At 42.6% G+C, this 19,378-nt stretch overlaps 1 protein-coding gene across 1 annotated transcript; it reads left to right on the top strand.

Annotated features, from left to right (window-relative positions):
* Nucleotides 1–2,799: 2,799 nt before the first annotated feature.
* On the top strand, nucleotides 2,800–19,350 carry LOC306755956 (methyltransferase-like protein 27; the record flags this gene model as incomplete). Its single annotated transcript, XM_079240546.1, has 6 exons — nucleotides 2,800–2,913; nucleotides 3,065–3,193; nucleotides 13,362–13,497; nucleotides 13,590–13,682; nucleotides 13,761–13,888; nucleotides 19,174–19,350. The coding sequence occupies 6 exons, from the start codon at nucleotides 2,800–2,802 to the stop codon at nucleotides 19,348–19,350; spliced, it is 777 nt and encodes a 258-aa protein (XP_079096672.1).
* Between the last annotated feature and the right edge of the window lie 28 nt (nucleotides 19,351–19,378).

Below are 19,378 nucleotides of genomic sequence, written 5' to 3'. Positions count from 1 at the left end.
AGCAGCACCTCCTCCTTATTGGTTTTGAGAAATTGTGGATGTTTTCCAGTCTCAGAAACACTTCCTCTCTGGATTTAACTCAAATGTGTGGAACAGGAAAATACCAGGCTAACAGTTTAGCATAACTAGCGTAACCTTGGAAGTATCAATGCTGTCACGAATGATCATGTTATTCTGAAGACATACAGGTTCTAAATGGCTTGTTTGTTTACCTGATCCGTGTGTTGCACAGGGACTGGCTGTCCACTGGTAGCCAAGAGTTGCTTCTCCTCTTTAGATAAATGAAAATCTCTGATGTGTATTTTAACCGCTGATGACGTCCGTTTAATTCAGCAGAGTTCAGATTAGGACTAAAACACCAGGCTGTCAGCCAATAAAACATGGAGGTGTCCCTCCTTTCTTAAATTTCTTCTCTTATTGGTCACATTGTTGTACCTGCGTAACATTCACTGAAACCAGGAAATTTAAAAAAAAACTACCTTCCTATTAATGTCACGCAGCGGCTGAGTTAATGTAAACTTATTTCTTCTGGGCTGAAAAATCACTCGGGGCTTGATGAGAAATGTTCGGGGCCCAGGCCAGGCGACGCTCGTGTCGTAGAGGCTGGCAGCTTTCCACTGTAACCAGTTTCATCTGGTCGATGTATTCTCCAAAAGTTCATCTCCACCTTAACTGTTTTTATGCTGTATGACCTCAAACAAACCCAACTGAATGACTTTAAATAACTACAGTACTACTGTTGCTTCCACCCTCCAGACCTTCTCCAGGTCTTCCTTGAGGCCTTGGTACTTCTCCATTTTCTCCTTTTTCCTGATATTTCCATCATTGGGGATGGATCCATGGATCACTACGGCTTTCCTCTGCTGCTTCTCCATGATCACTATGTCCGCTTGGTTGGCCACCACCATTTTATCTGTCTGGATCTGGAAGTCCCAGAGGATCTTAGCCCTCTCATTCTCCACCACCTTGGGGGGAGTTTCCCACTGGGACTTGGGGGTCTCCAGTCCATATTCTGCACAGATGTTCCTGTACACTATGCCAGCTGCTTGGTTATGGCGTTCCATGTATTCTTTGCCTGCCAGTAGAGATGAGACGTAACGGAAGCACCGAAGCCTATTTCCTTCCAACAAGATGGACGTGCTCAAAACGTTGCATTAAAGCCTCTGTCAGAGCTTTCATGTCACGTGACCGATGGCCTGCGACACTTCGTACGTCCCAACGAGACACCGGAAATGACTGATTCAAAGCGTTGGCGGTACCAGCGGCACGTCATCTATCAGAACGACACTAAATGCCGGGGTTCCCGTCTGCTCACTGCTTTACAAGCATGAAAGAGAATTACAATTCACATATATGGGAAAACTTCCACTTTGTGTCGAAGGGAGGAGTATATTACTATGACATGAGGTTAAATAGTATCAGATAGATTAATTAGTACTGTGTTATTATAACTGTTAATGTATGATTGTGTTCAGTATTATATTGTATTGCTTAATATCTCTCATTGGCCGGTTAGAACTGACAACAGAAGATTAGTTAATGTTAAAATATAAAGTGTCATGATGTTCAGGGTGTTGCTGACTGATGAGGATGTGTAATCTATCATTCAGAAATCAGAACACAGCATATGAACCTAATTTACGATTCTTCTAAGTAATTCCCACTGAGATGCATCAGCACTTCTCCCAAGCCATCATGTCTCCCAACAAACTGATGCTGACATACCCGCCATCTTGTTTCACAGCACAGACATGTTGTATCTAAATCATGTCATAAGATCTAGTGAGTAACAGGACAACACATTGAGCCATAACTAACAGACTGAGAATACAGCAGAAAATCAAGTTGGAGAAATTATAAAAGATCGGTGCCTTTAATAACTACAGCTGACCAGCAGATGCCGCTGCTATGGTTCATTCTATGAGGCTTTGAAGCCTTTTCAGCTCTTGTTATTGTGATGGACTCCATCATAAACATTATGTTTTTCACATACTTGTCAGCCCAGTGCTTCAGATCAGCTGATCAGCTCCTTTTGGAGGTACCGAGGCCTAGCCAGAAGCTCAGAAGGACAGATCATGTTCGGTCATTGCTCCAAAACTATAGATTTCTCTGCCGCTGCAGGTTGGAGACGCCACATTGCTGTCCAGTTTCACAACCCGCCTGAAGACTCTTTCTGAGCTGGAATTCCATCCAGCATGGGAAAAATATCTTCCCGATTGTTTTTACTGTTTTTAATGTTTCCTTCCTTTGAATTATAAAGTAATCCTAGGAAAGAGTAAAGTAATCCAAGGAATGGGTAAAGTAATTCCAGTAATGACTAAAGTAATCTCAAGAATGAGTAAAGTAATCCTAGGAATGAGTAAAGTAATCCAATTAATTTCTAAAGTAATCCTAGGAATGAGCATCATAGTCATGCTAACATGTAGCATAGCGGTACTGCTAACATTTCCGCTATGCTACATGTTAGCATTTCCGCTATGCTACATGTTAGCATTGTCTGCAGATATTTCTGTACTGCAGGATGTCGTGTTGCCTACTGTACTGGAGGAGTGTGATGATGAAGTAAAGTAAATAAACACTTTAGTCTGACTGAAACATAAACAGCGAAAATATGAAGCATAAGTTTCAACAACTCCACCGATCAAAAATGGATTTTCACATCTGCAAAATGGAATGATAAATAATGTTACAAACAGACAGGAAGCTTTTTCTGACTGAAAGAAGAGATTTTAAAATGGAGAATAATAACAATTAATTTTCTGTGTTCTTCTTCATGCAGGCTGAACGTCTTCATCAACCATGCCAGACTCCAGAACCATCAACGATGCGAGGGCCGCCTTCCAGTCCTGCACAAGTTTAGACCCTGAAGAGCGAGTCCAGTACTACAACAGCTGGGCTGAAAACTATGAAAAGGTCCGTCTGCAGTGTCGGAGACTGGTTTCCATCGGTGGGGAACATGTGGCCTCGGAGAAAAGCCAGTTCAGCTGCACAGCAGCAGGATCTGCTGTTACACAACATGCTAATGTCTCCTCTGTCCACCAACCCTTGTTTCTCTGATGAACAGGATCACTCCCTGGTGGATTTCAGAGCACCACATCTGGCTGTGGGCTTCCTGTCAGAATACTTCTCTGGAAATCCTGAAGAAGTTCTGGTTCTGGATGTGGCCTGTGGCTCCGGATGGGTGGCTAAACTGGTGAGAGTTTCATTAAACCAACATCCTGATGCAGCAGCTGCTGGACGTGGAATGTGAGGCGTTTTATAGCGTGAAGGCAGTTTTAAATTGTTGCCAAACCGTAATCTCTCTCTCACTTTTTTGACATTTTCAAGTCAAAACCCAAACAAATAAAAACATCTCAACAGTCTGCTGGGCTGAGGGGTAGCCATGGAGACACACGCCAGGACTTCCTGAGTTGGTTCATTTATTACTCATGTGATGATATTTAAGTCTGCAAAGAACCAGTCCAGGAAGAAGATGGTTAGAAGAATTTGAGTAGTTGTTGGCTTACTGTTCAGCAAAAGTTCAGAATTGGAAGACAAGGTGCAGCTGGGGTGGGGAACATCCAAAATGACAATAGAATGAATGAATGGCTCTTTCCAAGAGGCTAGACTTCACCTGGAGTCCAGGGATGGTGAAGTGGCACCAGAACACATGGTAGTAGTCCAGCAATCCAGCAGACCTGGGGCTCCTGCAGATCCTGAAAAAGCCATATCCACAAGCTGCAGGTGTTTCACTCTGGACTCCGCCCTGGACCTAAACCAAACCTGGTTAGCCCCACTGTACAGCCAGAAGAGAGAACAGTAGGAAGACAAAACAGCTGGAAGACAGAAAAGTCAGAGGACAGAACAGTCAGAATAGAGAACTGTCAGAAGACAGAAAAGTCGAAAGACAGAACAGTAGGAAGACAGAAAAGCCAGAGGACAGAACAGTCAGAAGACATAACAGTAGGAAAAGGGAACAGTCAGAAGACAGAACAGTCGAAAGACAGAACAGTCAGAAGACAGAACAGCCAGAGGACAGAACAGTAGGAAGACAGAACAGTCAGATGACAGGACAGTCGGAAGACAGAACAGTAGGAAAACAGAACAGTCGGAAGACAGAAAAGTAAAAAGAGAGAACAGCCAGAAGACAGAACAGTCGGAAGACAGAACAGCCAGAGGACAGAACAGTCAGAAGGCAGAACAGTCAGATGACAGAACAGTCAGATGACAGAACAGTCAGTGGACAGAATAGTCGGAAGACAGAACAGTAGGAAGACAGAACAGTCAGAAGACAGAATAGTCGGAAGACAGAACAGTAGGAAGACAGAACAGTCGGAAGACAGAAAAGTCAAAAGAGAGAACAGCCAGAAGACAGAACAGTCGGAAGACAGAACAGCCAGAGGACAGAACAGTCAGAAGACAGAACAGTCAGAAGACAGAACAGCCAGAAGAGAGAACAGCCAGAAGACAGAACAGTCAGAAGAGAGAACAGTCAGAAGACAGAACAGTCAGAGGACAGAACAGCCAGTGGACAGAACAGTCAGAAGACAGAACAGTCAAAAGAGAGAACAGTCAGAAGACAGAGCAGTCAGAAGACAGAACAGTCAGAAGACAGAACAGCCAGAGGACAGAACAGTCAGAAGACAGAACAGTCGGAAGACAGAACAGTCAGAGGACAGAACAGTCGGAAGACAGAACAGTCAGAGGACAGAACAGCCAGAAGACAGAACAGTCAGAAGACAGAACAGCCAGAAGACAGAACAGTCAGAAGAGAGAACAGTCAGAAGACAGAACAGTCAGAAGACAGAACAGCCAGAGGACAGAACAGTCGGAAGAGAGAACAGTCAGAAGACAGAACAGTCAGAAGACAGAACAGCCAGAGGACAGAACAGCCAGTGGACAGAACAGTCAGAAGACAGAACAGTCAAAAGAGAGAACAGTCAGAAGACAGAGCAGTCAGAAGACAGAACAGTCAGAAGACAGAACAGTCAGAAGACAGAACAGTCAGAAGACAGAACAGTCAGAAGACAGAACAGCCAGAGGACAGAACAGCCAGTGGACAGAACAGTCAGAAGACAAAACAGTCAAAAGAGAGAACAGTCAGAAGACAGAGCAGTCAGAAGACAGAACAGTCAGAAGACAGAACAGCCAGAGGACAGAACAGTCGGAAGACAGAACAGTCAAAAGAGAGAACAGTCAGAAGACAGAGCAGTCAGAAGACAGAACAGTCAGAAGACAGAACAGCCAGAGGACAGAACAGTCGGATGACAGAACAGTCAGAAGACAGAACAGTCAGAAAAGAGAACAGTTAGAGGACAGAACAGTCAGAAGACAGAACAGTCAGAAGACAGAACAGCCAGAGGACAGAACAGTCGGATGACAGAACAGTCAGAAGACAGAACAGTCAGAAAAGAGAACAGTTAGAGGACAGAACATTCAGAAGACAGAACAGTCAGAGGACAGAACAGTCAGAAGACAGAACAGTCAGAAAAGAGAACAGTCAGAGGACAGAACAGTCGGAAGACAGAACAGTCAGAAGAGAGAACAGTCAGAAGACAGAACAGTCGGAAGACAGAACAGTCAGAGGACAGAACAGCCAGAAGACAGAACAGTCAGAAGAGAGAACAGTCAGAAGAGAGAACAGTCAGAAGACAGAACAGTCGGAAGACAGAAAAGTCAGAAGACAGAACAGTCACAGGACAGAACAGTCGGAAGACAGAACAGTCAGAAGACAGAACAGTCAGAGGACAGAACAGTTGGAAGAGAGAACAGTCAGAAGACAGAACAGCCAGAGGACAGAACAGTCAGAGGACAGAACAGTCAGAAGACAGAACAGCCAGAGGACAGAACAGTCAGAGGACAGAACAGTCAGAAGATAGAACAGTTAGAAGACAGAACAGTCAGAAGACAGAACAGTCGGAAGAGAGAACAGTCAGAGGACAGAACAGTCAGAAGACAGAACAGTCGGAAGACAGAACAGCCAGAAGAGAGAACAGTCAGAAGACAGAACAGTCGGAAGACAGAACAGCCAGAAGAGAGAACAGTCAGAAGACAGAACAGTCGGAAGACAGAACAGTCGGAAGACAGAACAGCCAGAGGACAGAACAGTCGGAAGACAGAAAAGTCAGAAGACAGAACATTCAGAAGACAGAACAGTCAGAGGACAGAACAGCCAGAAGACAGAACAGTCACAGGACAGAACAGTCAGCAGACAGAACAGCCAGAACACAGAACAGCCAGAAGACAGAACAGTCGGAAGACAGAACAGTCAGCAGACAGAACAGCCAGAACACAGAACAGCCAGAAGACAGAACAGTCAGAAGACAGAACAGTCAGAAGAGAGAACAGTCAGAGGACAGAACAGCCAGTGGACATAACAGTCAGAAGACAGAACAGTCAGAAAAGAGAACAGTTAGAGGACAGAACAGTCAGAAGACAGAACAGCCAGAGGACAGAACAGTCGGAAGACAGAAAAGTCAGAAGACAGAACATTCAGAAGAAAGAACAGTCAGAGGACAGAACAGCCAGAAGACAGAACAGCCAGAAGACAGAACAGTCGGAAGAGAGAACAGTCAGAGGACAGAACAGTCAGAAGAGAGAACAGCCAGAGGACAGAACAGTCGGAAGACAGAAAAGTCAGAAGACAGAACAGTCGGAAGACAGAACAGTCGGAAGACAGAACAGTCGGAAGACAGAACAGTCAGAAGACAGAACAACCAGAAGACAGAACAGCCAGAAGACAGAACAGTCACAGGACAGAACAGTCAGAATACAGAACAGTCAGATGACAGAACAGTCACTAGAGAGAACAGTCAGAGGACAGAACAGTCAGAAGACAGAACAGTCGGAAGACAGAACAGTCAGAGGACAGAACAGTCAGAAGACAGAACAGTCGGAAGACAGAACAGTCAGAAGACAGAACAGCCAGACGACAGAACAGCCAGAAGAAAGAACAGTCAGAAGACAGAACAGTCAGAGGACAGAACAGCCAGTGGACATAACAGTCAGAAGACAGAACAGTCAGAAAAGAGAACAGTTAGAGGACAGAACAGTCAGAAGACAGAACAGCCAGAGGACAGAACAGTCGGAAGACAGAAAAGTCAGAAGACAGAACATTCAGAAGAAAGAACAGTCAGAGGACAGAACAGCCAGAAGACAGAACAGCCAGAAGACAGAACAGTCGGAAGAGAGAACAGTCAGAGGACAGAACAGTCAGAAGAGAGAACAGCCAGAGGACAGAACAGTCGGAAGACAGAAAAGTCAGAAGACAGAACAGTCGGAAGACAGAACAGTCGGAAGACAGAACAGTCGGAAGACAGAACAGTCAGAAGACAGAACAACCAGAAGACAGAACAGCCAGAAGACAGAACAGTCACAGGACAGAACAGTCAGAATACAGAACAGTCAGATGACAGAACAGTCACTAGAGAGAACAGTCAGAGGACAGAACAGTCAGAAGACAGAACAGTCGGAAGACAGAACAGTCAGAGGACAGAACAGTCAGAAGACAGAACAGTCGGAAGACAGAACAGTCAGAAGACAGAACAGCCAGACGACAGAACAGCCAGAAGAAAGAACAGTCAGAAGACAGAACAGTCAGAGGACAGAACAGCCAGTGGACATAACAGTCAGAAGACAGAACAGTCAAAAGAGAGAACAGTCAGAAGACAGAGCAGTCAGAAGACAGAACAGTCAGAAGACAGAACAGCCAGAGGACAGAACAGTCAGAAGACAGAACAGTCGGAAGACAGAACAGTAGGAAGACAGAACAGTCAGAGGACAGAACAGCCAGAAGACAGAACAGTCAGAAGACAGAACAGTCAAAAGAGAGAACAGTCAGAAGACAGAGCAGTCAGAAGACAGAACAGTCAGAAGACAGAACAGCCAGAGGACAGAACAGTCAGAGGAAGGAACAGTCAGAAGACAGAACAGTCAGAAGACAGAACAGCCAGTGGACAGAACAACCAGAAGACAGAACAGTCAGAGGAAGGAACAGTCAGAAGACAGAACAGTCAGAAGACAGAACAGTCGGAAGACAGAACAGTCAGAGGACAGAACAGTCAGAAGACAGAACAGTCAGAAGACAGTACAGTCAGAAGACAGAACAGTAGGAAGACAGAACAGTCAGATGACAGAACAGTCAGAAGACAGAACAGTCAGAGGACAGAACAGCCAGTGGACAGAACAGTCAGAAGACATAACAGTAGGAAGACAGAACAGTCAGATGACAGAACAGTAGGAAAATAGAACAGTCGGAAGACAGAAAAGTCAAAAGAGAGAACAGCCAGAAGACAGAACAGCCAGAGGACAGAACAGTCAGAAGACAGAACAGTCAGAAGACAGAATAGTCGGAAGACAGAACAGTCAGAAGACAGAACAGTCAGAAGACAGAACAGTCGGAAGACAGAACAGTCAGATGACAGAACAGTCAGATGACAGAACAGTCAGAAGACAGAACAGTCAGAAGACAGAACAGTAGGAAGACAGAACAGTCAGAAGACAGAACAGTAGGAAGACAGAACGGTCAGAAGACAGAACAGTAGGAAGACAGAACAGTCGGAAGACAGAACAGTAGGAAAGATAACATTCAGAAGACAGAACAGCCAGAGGACAGAACAGTCAGAGGAAGGAACAGTCAGAAGACAGAACAGTCAGAAGACAGAACAGCCAGTGGACAGAACAACCAGAAGACAGAACAGTCACATGACAGAACAGTCAGAAGACAGAACAGTCGGAAGACAGAACAGTCAGAGGACAGAACAGTCAGAAGACAGAACAGTCAGAAGACAGAACAGTCAGAAGACAGAACAGCCAGAAGAGAGAACAGCCAGAAGACAGAACAGTCAGAAGAGAGAACAGTCAGAAGACAGAACAGTCAGAGGACAGAACAGCCAGTGGACAGAACAGTCAGAAGACAGAACAGTCAAAAGAGAGAACAGTCAGAAGACAGAGCAGTCAGAAGACAGAACAGTCAGAAGACAGAACAGCCAGAGGACAGAACAGTCAGAAGACAGAACAGTCGGAAGACAGAACAGTCAGAGGACAGAACAGCCAGAAGACAGAACAGTCGGAAGACAGAACAGTCAGAAGATAGAACAGCCAGAAGACAGAACAGTCAGAGGACAGAACAGTCGGAAGACAGAACAGTCGGAAGACAGAGCAGTCAGAAGACAGAACAGTCAGAAGACAGAACAGTCAGAAGACAGAACAGTCAGAAGACAGAACAGCCAGAGGACAGAACAGTCAGAAGACAGAACAGTCGGATGACAGAACAGTCAGAAGACAGAACAGTCAGAAGACAGAACAGTCAGAAGACAGAACAGTCAGAAGACAGAACAGCCAGAAGAGAGAACAGCCAGAAGACAGAACAGTCAGAAGAGAGAACAGTCAGAAGACAGAACAGTCAGAGGACAGAACAGCCAGTGGACAGAACAGTCAGAAGACAGAACAGTCAAAAGAGAGAACAGTCAGAAGACAGAGCAGTCAGAAGACAGAACAGTCAGAAGACAGAACAGCCAGAGGACAGAACAGTCAGAAGACAGAACAGTCGGAAGACAGAACAGTCAGAGGACAGAACAGCCAGAAGACAGAACAGTCGGAAGACAGAACAGTCAGAGGACAGAACAGCCAGAAGACAGAACAGTCAGAAGACAGAACAGCCAGAAGACAGAACAGTCAGAAGAGAGAACAGTCAGAAGACAGAACAGTCAGAAGACAGAACAGCCAGAGGACAGAACAGTCGGATGACAGAACAGTCAGAAGACAGAACAGTCAGAAGACAGAGCAGTCAGAAGACAGAACAGTCAGAAGACAGAACAGCCAGAGGACAGAACAGCCAGTGGACAGAACAGTCAGAAGACAGAACAGTCAAAAGAGAGAACAGTCAGAAGACAGAGCAGTCAGAAGACAGAACAGTCAGAAGACAGAACAGCCAGAGGACAGAACAGTCGGAAGACAGAACAGTCAAAAGAGAGAACAGTCAGAAGACAGAGCAGTCAGAAGACAGAACAGTCAGAAGACAGAACAGCCAGAGGACAGAACAGTCGGATGACAGAACAGTCAGAAGACAGAACAGTCAGAAAAGAGAACAGTTAGAGGACAGAACAGTCAGAAGACAGAACAGTCAGAAGACAGAACAGCCAGAGGACAGAACAGTCGGATGACAGAACAGTCAGAAGACAGAACAGTCAGAAAAGAGAACAGTTCGAGGACAGAACATTCAGAAGACAGAACAGTCAGAGGACAGAACAGTCAGAAGACAGAACAGTCAGAAAAGAGAACAGTCAGAGGACAGAAAAGTCGGAAGACAGAACAGTCAGAAGAGAGAACAGTCAGAAGACAGAACAGTCGGAAGACAGAACAGTCAGAGGACAGAACAGCCAGAAGACAGAACAGTCAGAAGAGAGAACAGTCAGAAGAGAGAACAGTCAGAAGACAGAACAGTCGGAAGACAGAAAAGTCAGAAGACAGAACAGTCACAGGACAGAACAGTCGGAAGACAGAACAGTCAGAAGACAGAACAGTCAGAGGACAGAACAGTTGGAAGAGAGAACAGTCAGAAGACAGAACAGCCAGAGGACAGAACAGTCAGAGGACAGAACAGTCAGAAGACAGAACAGCCAGAGGACAGAACAGTCAGAGGACAGAACAGTCAGAAGATAGAACAGTTAGAAGACAGAACAGTCAGAAGACAGAACAGTCGGAAGAGAGAACAGTCAGAGGACAGAACAGTCAGAAGACAGAACAGTCGGAAGACAGAACAGCCAGAAGAGAGAACAGTCAGAAGACAGAACAGTCGGAAGACAGAACAGCCAGAAGAGAGAACAGTCAGAAGACAGAACAGTCGGAAGACAGAACAGTCGGAAGACAGAACAGCCAGAGGACAGAACAGTCGGAAGACAGAAAAGTCAGAAGACAGAACATTCAGAAGACAGAACAGTCAGAGGACAGAACAGCCAGAAGACAGAACAGTCACAGGACAGAACAGTCAGCAGACAGAACAGCCAGAACACAGAACAGCCAGAAGACAGAACAGTCAGAAGACAGAACAGTCAGAAGAGAGAACAGTCAGAAGACAGAATAGTCGGAAGACAGAACAGTCAGCAGACAGAACAGCCAGAACACAGAACAGCCAGAAGACAGAACAGTCAGAAGACAGAACAGTCAGAAGAGAGAACAGTCAGAGGACAGAACAGCCAGTGGACATAACAGTCAGAAGACAGAACAGTCAGAAAAGAGAACAGTTAGAGGACAGAACAGTCAGAAGACAGAACAGCCAGAGGACAGAACAGTCGGAAGACAGAAAAGTCAGAAGACAGAACATTCAGAAGACAGAACAGTCAGAGGACAGAACAGCCAGAAGACAGAACAGCCAGAAGACAGAACAGTCGGAAGAGAGAACAGTCAGAGGACAGAACAGTCAGAAGAGAGAACAGCCAGAGGACAGAACAGTCGGAAGACAGAAAAGTCAGAAGACAGAACAGTCGGAAGACAGAACAGTCGGAAGACAGAACAGTCGGAAGACAGAACAGTCAGAAGACAGAACAACCAGAAGACAGAACAGCCAGAAGACAGAACAGTCACAGGACAGAACAGTCAGAATACAGAACAGTCAGAAGACAGAACAGTCAGATGACAGAACAGTCACTAGAGAGAACAGTCAGAGGACAGAACAGTCAGAAGACAGAACAGTCGGAAGACAGAACAGTCAGAGGACAGAACAGTCAGAAGACAGAACAGTCGGAAGACAGAACAGTCAGAAGACAGAACAGCCAGAAGACAGAACAGCCAGAAGACAGAACAGTCAGAAGACAGAACAGTCAGAGGACAGAACAGCCAGTGGACATAACAGTCAGAAGACAGAACAGTCAAAAGAGAGAACAGTCAGAAGACAGAGCAGTCAGAAGACAGAACAGTCAGAGGACAGAACAGCCAGTGGACATAACAGTCAGAAGACAGAACAGTCAAAAGAGAGAACAGTCAGAAGACAGAGCAGTCAGAAGACAGAACAGTCAGAAGACAGAACAGCCAGAGGACAGAACAGTCAGAAGACAGAACAGTCAGAAGACAGAACAGTAGGAAGACAGAACAGTCAGAGGACAGAACAGCCAGAAGACAGAACAGTCAGAAGACAGAACAGTCAAAAGAGAGAACAGTCAGAAGACAGAGCAGTCAGAAGACAGAACAGTCAGAAGACAGAACAGCCAGAGGACAGAACAGTCAGAAGACAGAACAGTCGGATGACAGAACAGTCAGAAGACAGAACAGTCAGAAAAGAGAACAGTTAGAGGACAGAACAGTCAGAAGACAGAACAGTCAGAAGACAGAAAAGTCGGAAGACAGAACATTCAGAAGACAGAACAGTCAGAGGACAGAACAGCCAGAAGACAGAACAGTCACAGGACAGAACAGTCAGAAGACAGAACAGTCGGAAGACAGAACAGTCAGAAGACAGAACAGCCAGAAGATAGAACAGCCAGAAGACAGAACAGTCAGAAGACAGAACAGTCAGAAGACAGAACAGTCGGAAGACAGAACAGTCAGAAGACAGAACAGTCAGAAGATAGAACAGCCAGAAGACAGAACAGTCAGAGGACAGAACAGTCGGAAGACAGAACAGTCGGAAGACAGAGCAGTCAGAAGACAGAACAGTCAGAAGATAGAACAGTCAGAAGACAGAACAGCCAGAAGACAGAACAGCCAGAAGACAGAACAGTCAGAAGATAGAACAGCCAGAAGACAGAACAGTCAGAAGACAGAACAGTCAGAAGACAGAACAGTCGGAAGACAGAACAGTCAGAAGACAGAACAGCCAGAAGATAGAACAGCCAGAAGACAGAACAGTCAGAAGAGAGAACAGTCAGAAGACAGAACAGTCGGAAGACAGAACAGCCAGAAGACAGAACAGCCAGAAGACAGAACAGTCGGAAGAGAGAACAGTCAGAAGAGAGAACAGTCAGAAAAGAGAACAGTCAGAGGACAGAACAGTCAGAAGAGAGAACAGTCAGAAGAGAGAACAGTTGGAAGAGAGAACAGTCAGAAGACAGAACAGTTGGAAGAGAGAACAGTCAGAAGAGAGAACAGTCAGAAGAGAGAACAGTCAGAAAACAGGACGGACAGAGGACGGAACAGTCAAGAGCAAATCATGGCAAATCCTGGATTAACAGAGTTTTTAGACTAAAATACAAATTTACACGTTTTATTTACATAAGGTCTTTTATTTGAATATTTAATAAATAAAATTCCAGGAAACTTGCATGAAGCAACGTAACATGATATCAATGTGAGGAATCAACCAGTTATGGTTTCTTGTGACACCAGTTTAATTTGGCCTTTCTAACCTGGAACGTCTTGCAGTGATGGTTTCCTTCCTGTTTGTACAGATGGTAAACCTGGGATTTAAGAACTTTGTAGGGGTGGATGGCAGTGAGGGCATGCTGAAAGAAGCTGCTAAAACTGGCCTCTACCAAGACCTCAAACTGGCGGTACTGGGACCAGAGCCGCTGCCTGCACAGGCCAGTATGAAGTGCTCAGCTGTACAGAATCAGACACATGATCCAGTGGAACGTTCGACCATTAAACTGCATTTCTGGAAATTTGTCTGGTTTCAGGGACGTTTGATGTGGTGATCATCGTTGGTGCTCTGGATGCTGGTTTTGTTCCAGTCAGTGCTATCAGGGAGCTCTGCCACGCTGCCAAACCAGGTGAGCATAAAGTTTCTGCTGCTTTTCATCGGCCTGCTGTTGCTTTATGGTTGGAACTGAGCTGCATCTTTGGTGCAGGAGGTTTAATCTGCATGGTGAGAGGAAACCATACCGGTAGACCAGCTGGAGAATACAAGAAGGTTCTGGAGACTGAGCTGAAGCTAATGAAGGAGGAAAGCCTCTGGAGTCCAGTAGACACCAGACAAGTAGATAAATACATGGTGAATCCACATCTAAATCCTGACAGTGGAGACTTGGAGGAGAAGATATACATCAGCGGGAGCCTTTATCTCTTCAGGAAATCCACCAGTCCAACCAGTGAATAACTGCGATGATGTCACAAAGCAGTGAAGGTGGAGGATGAAAAAATTATCTTAATTTTTTCTAAATTTACCCAAAAAATTATTTCATCAAATAAATTTAATCCTGTAAACTTCTTTTCCTATTTGCAATAATGTTTTACTGTGATTCACATGTTCTTTACAAATGATTCACATGTTCATTAAAAATTATTCACATGTTCTTTACATATGATTCACATGTTCTTTACATAAGATTCACATGTTCTTTCCATATGATTCACATGTTCTTTACATGTGATTCACATGTTCTTTACATATGAGTCACATTTTCCTTACATATAATTCACATTTTCTTCACATATAATTCACATGTTCTTTACATAAGATTCACATGTTCTTAACATATGATTCACATGTTCTTTACATATGATTCACATGTTCTTTACATATGATTCACATGTTCTTTACGTATAATTCACATTTTCTTTACATATAATTCACATTTTCTTTACATAAGATTCACATGTTCTTTACATATAATTCACATGTTCTTTGCATAAGATTCACATGTTCTTTACATAAGATTCACATGTTCTTAACATATGATTCACATGTTCTTTACATAGGATTCACATGTTCTTTACATATAAGTCACATTTTCTTTACATATAATTCACATGTTCTTTGCATAAGATTCACATGTTCTTTACATATAATTCACATGTTCTTTGCATAAGATTCACATGTTCTTTACACAAGATTCACATGTTCTTAACATATGATTCACATGTTCTTTACATATGATTCACATGTTCTTTACATATAATTCACATTATCTTTACATATAATTCATATTTTCTTTACATAGGATTCACATGTTCTTTACATATGATTCACATGTTCTTTACATATGATTCACATTTTCTTTACATATGATTCACATGTTCTTTACATATGATTCAAATGTTCTTTACATATGATTCAAATGTTCTTTACATATGATTTACATGTTCTTTACATATAATTCACATGTTCTTTACATATGATTCACATGTTTATTAAAATGATTCATGTTCTTTACATATGATTCACATGTTCTTTACATATGACTCACATTTTCTTCACATATAATTCACATGTTCCTTTCATATGATTCACATTTTCTTTACATATAATTCACGTTCTTTACATATGATATACATGTTCTTTACATATGATTCACATGTTGTTCATGTAGGTCACATGACCTTTGTATCCGAGTCAAGATTCCATGCAACCTGTTGGTTCTCCCTAACTAAAATATTATTTGGCTGTAATGTATGTGTCTGTAAAGTTCACTGAGAAAACGTATTTGTGAAGTGTTAAACAAATAAAGCTGGATTGAATTGAATTGAACACATCACAAGACACTGGTGGCATTATTAAAAATATTCCATTTTGTCTTAAATCATCATTCTAACAGAAAACTGTATTAATGTCTGGGACGTGTTATGCTGACATGTGGATTATTGACATGAGAAGACAAGAACGTGTTTTCCTGTCTGTTTAGCAGAAAACTGGTTCCTTCACTTGGATTTTGTGGAATACAAAGATTTGGATTTTACGTTTCGTCAGTTTAGTTCATTAAGTCATATTGCAGCAGGGAGCATATTTCATACAAGTTCTGAGCCCTATAGTATTACGTTATGGTAAAAAAATATATATCATTATTATCATTAATAATAATGATAATAATAAATAGAAAAGCACTCGGAGAACGCAGACCTCTGCCAAGCATATTGTGATTAACACCCAACATTACTTCAAAGTGATCCAGAATCTGGATCTCCACTATAATGTAATCATTCGTTCCTTGTGAGACCCCCAACATATTCTAAAAATGTCGTCAAAATCCATCCATAACGTTTTGAGTAATGTTGCAAACAGAAAACCAAATAAACAAACAAACTTTGGCAAAAACCTCTTTGGCAGAGGTCATTAAAAGAACAAGTAAACAAAGTATGCAGAAATACGTAAACAAAAATATTGGACCCTCGTGTCCACCCAGCGGCATGGAAACGAACAAACAGCACCTCTACTGAAAGCACACATCCCTCAGATCCCAAAAATTCCAGTTTAATGTCGCTATGACCGAACTTCAATCCAGCATAGTCAAAAGAAGTCTGAATTTATGCATCACGTTGGTAAAACATTATTACATATCCTGTCTTACCTTTGCTGTTTTGCCTTCAAAACTTTGATCCACCGACATAAAACTGCATTCAGTAAGACAACTACATTTCCCACGGTGCTTCAGGAGTAGTTAGGCGGACAAAATGACCATTTTCTGCCCGGTAACATCAGTTTGATTGGACGACAACAGATGTCAGTCACAAACATTTCCTGCTTTGTCGGTGCCGATTGGTCACATTTATGTAAACATGATGACATCAGCATGATTCTATCGTATCACACAGCTAGAAAGAGGGTTCGGTCATACCGATCGGCCAATCACAGCCAAAGTTACACGCATTACGCACACGCCCACTGCATACGATGACGTGGTCATCAATGACGTGGCGTCTGTTTTGTACTTTTTATTTAAAAACCAGAATCAATTTCATCATTTGTTCCTTGTGACACCCCCAACATGTCCCGAAGATTTCACCAAAATCCATCCATAACTTTTTGTGTAATGTTGCTAACAGACAAACAAACTGACGAAAACATAACCTCCTTGGCGGTGAAAATAATAATAATGCACTATGTTAGTTCTGACATCCCAAAGTTTATGACTTCTTTAAAAGAAGCATTTATTTTTATTTTAATTTTTAGGTGTTATCAACTTAAATCTACTAAATATGTCAAATTAATTTACAGTCTACAGTTTTGTAGTTTGGTTGTGTTTGGGGAAAAAAACATGCACAATTAACACAAAAATTAAACAGAGAGAAGAGAAAAAGAAATAAAAAAATGTTTCATGTTAATTTAATGTTCATATTTATATCTCTAAGAGGAGGTTTTACCTGGTTTCTTTAATTATTTAAATTGTTTCTTCCTGTAGCTTGTACGTCGGGTAGTTTTATGTGACTTTAAGGTGAAAAGTTTTGATGTTCATATAAACTTATAAATAAATGTATTTTATATAAACAGTTTGAATCTTGTTTTACAGATAAACTTCCTGTTGGTTTGGTGAATAAACCTTGTTTATGGACATATAAGTACACTTCCTGTTTATTACCTAATACTGTGGTGACACAACAAAGGGGGCGGGGCTTTTACTCCCGCGAGGACCATTTCAGTGAAGAAGACGATATGGAGATGTCTCACTCTGTCCATTTTTCAGAAAACTCCATACCATTGAACAAAAAGGGAAGGAAAGATGCTTTCTTTATGCAGCTTTTCTGTTAACAGGTTTCTCGGCTCCATCAAAGGAAGTTTTCGGATTCACGTTTTGTACGCGTTAACACGATTTCCTGAGCAGGAGGCAGAGCCTTTGGTTATCAGGCCCCTCTCTTATGGAATAAGCTCCCAGTTAGTGTTAGGGAAGCAGACACCCTCCCCACCTTTAAGACTAGGCTGAAGACTTATCTTTTTGATAAGTCCTATAGCTAGGGATGGTTAGCATCCCTTAGTTATGCTGCTATAGGTTTAGACTGCTGAGGGACATTTCCTGATACACTGAGCTTCTTTCTCTTTATCTCTCTCTTTTACCCCCCCATAACAGTGTTGCATCATTAACATGTATGTCTCCTGTCTCAGCAGGTCTCCCTGGCCGGGAGTAGCAGTTCCTGTTGTCTGTTGTCTTTCTGTCCTCTTCCCCCCACACAGCAGAGGCAGATGGCTGCCTGTCCTGAGCCGGGTTCTGCCGGAGGTTTCCTTCCTGTTAAAAGGGAGTTTTTTCCTTCCCACTGTCGCCAGTGTGCTTGCTCAGGATGGGAGATTGAGTTGGACTCAACTCAATCTGTTGGTTTCCTTATATAGGCTGTTATGAATTGGCCTTCATTATGTTTTCCCCTCTGTCTGTAAAGCGTCTTGAGATGGCATTGCCGTGATTTGACGCTATATAAATAAAGTTGAATTGAATTGAATTGAAAGTCTTAAATAAATGTGTCTGGAAAACGTTAAACAGGGGTGTCCAAGTCTGTCCTCGAGTGTCGCTGTCCTGCAGGTCTCGAGGTGTGTTGGAAACCCCCAGAGGACCGGAGCTGAACACCCCCGCATTAAAACGTCCTGTTTAAACAGCTGATGGCTTCAATGCAGGAAAAAAAGCAACTCGGCATCCTTTACTTCTGCAGGTTCGCTTTTTGATCAGAGATGTTGCTCAATTTGGACATAAATAAACTCAACAAAGAGTGAACAAACATTATCGTATCAATAACAAGCCTGAAAGTATTTCATTCTCAAATACCCTGCAGAGGATTATCGGCTGATTTCCATGAGAAACAAAAACTTTCAGCAATAAAAATGTTGTTGTTTTTTTTTTTGTTTTTTTTTGGTTTTTTTTTAAAAAAAGGCTTAAAATAAGTTTAATTATCTGGTAAACAAAACATTTAAAATAAGCACTAAAAAACTTAATTAGCTCTTTTCTCTCTTTATTTATGTAAACTATGACAATTTGCAGTCTGTAGCTGAGAAAACGCCAAAGAAAATCATTTTTCTGCAGCTCCAATAAAAGCAGCAAATTATTTATTAAATTTAGAGTAAGAGGAAAGTGGGACATTTCTCCCTGATCATTTTAAAGGTTTTCTCATTTATTTATATTTTGTTTTAGGGTCTTGCTACTAGTAGAAAATAAAACACACCCAAACAAATGCTTGGATCATGTACCTTTATATGGACAGAAAAGTTGTTCTTGATTTGAATAAAATACGAAGACGAAAGGACAGCATTTTTTTTTTAAAGACTACTGACTAAACATAAGAATATATAACAGAGTTGAGGCATTAAAAAAATCCAAATCTGAGTTTATAAAATGATACTTTTACCACATAGGTTTAATCTTTATATTTGGAATTGGACGTTTTTGTATTTATTTATCTATTTTTTTTCTACATAGTTTGGAATAAAATAGATTTCATATTCACCTAATTTAGTAACCTAAAAGGAACAAATGTGTTCATTCAGCTTTTATGTAATTGAAGCCTATTTTACGGGAAACCTGATGGAACTGGCATTTCCTCCACGCAGTGACTCATCTCCATTCATAGACAATCTTCGTCCGGTCTCATCGCGAGCTCCTCCGCGCAGCCTCCCTGCATCCAAGCGCGAGCATCACCGCGAGCAGCCGCAGCTCGGAGTCTCCGTCGCACCGAGCGGACCGACACAGCTCCATCAGCGGGCGTATGAAGGCTTCTTCCCCGGGATCAGCGCCTGTTTTCCGGTGATTCCTTCTTCCTGCGTCGCTGCTCTATA

Source organism: Telmatherina bonti, assembly GCF_933228915.1.
Source record: "Telmatherina bonti genome assembly, chromosome: 5".
NCBI classification, from domain to species: domain Eukaryota; kingdom Metazoa; phylum Chordata; class Actinopteri; order Atheriniformes; family Telmatherinidae; genus Telmatherina; species Telmatherina bonti.
Note: the sequence above shows the minus strand (reverse complement) of the source record. Positions and strands in the feature narration are given on the sequence as shown.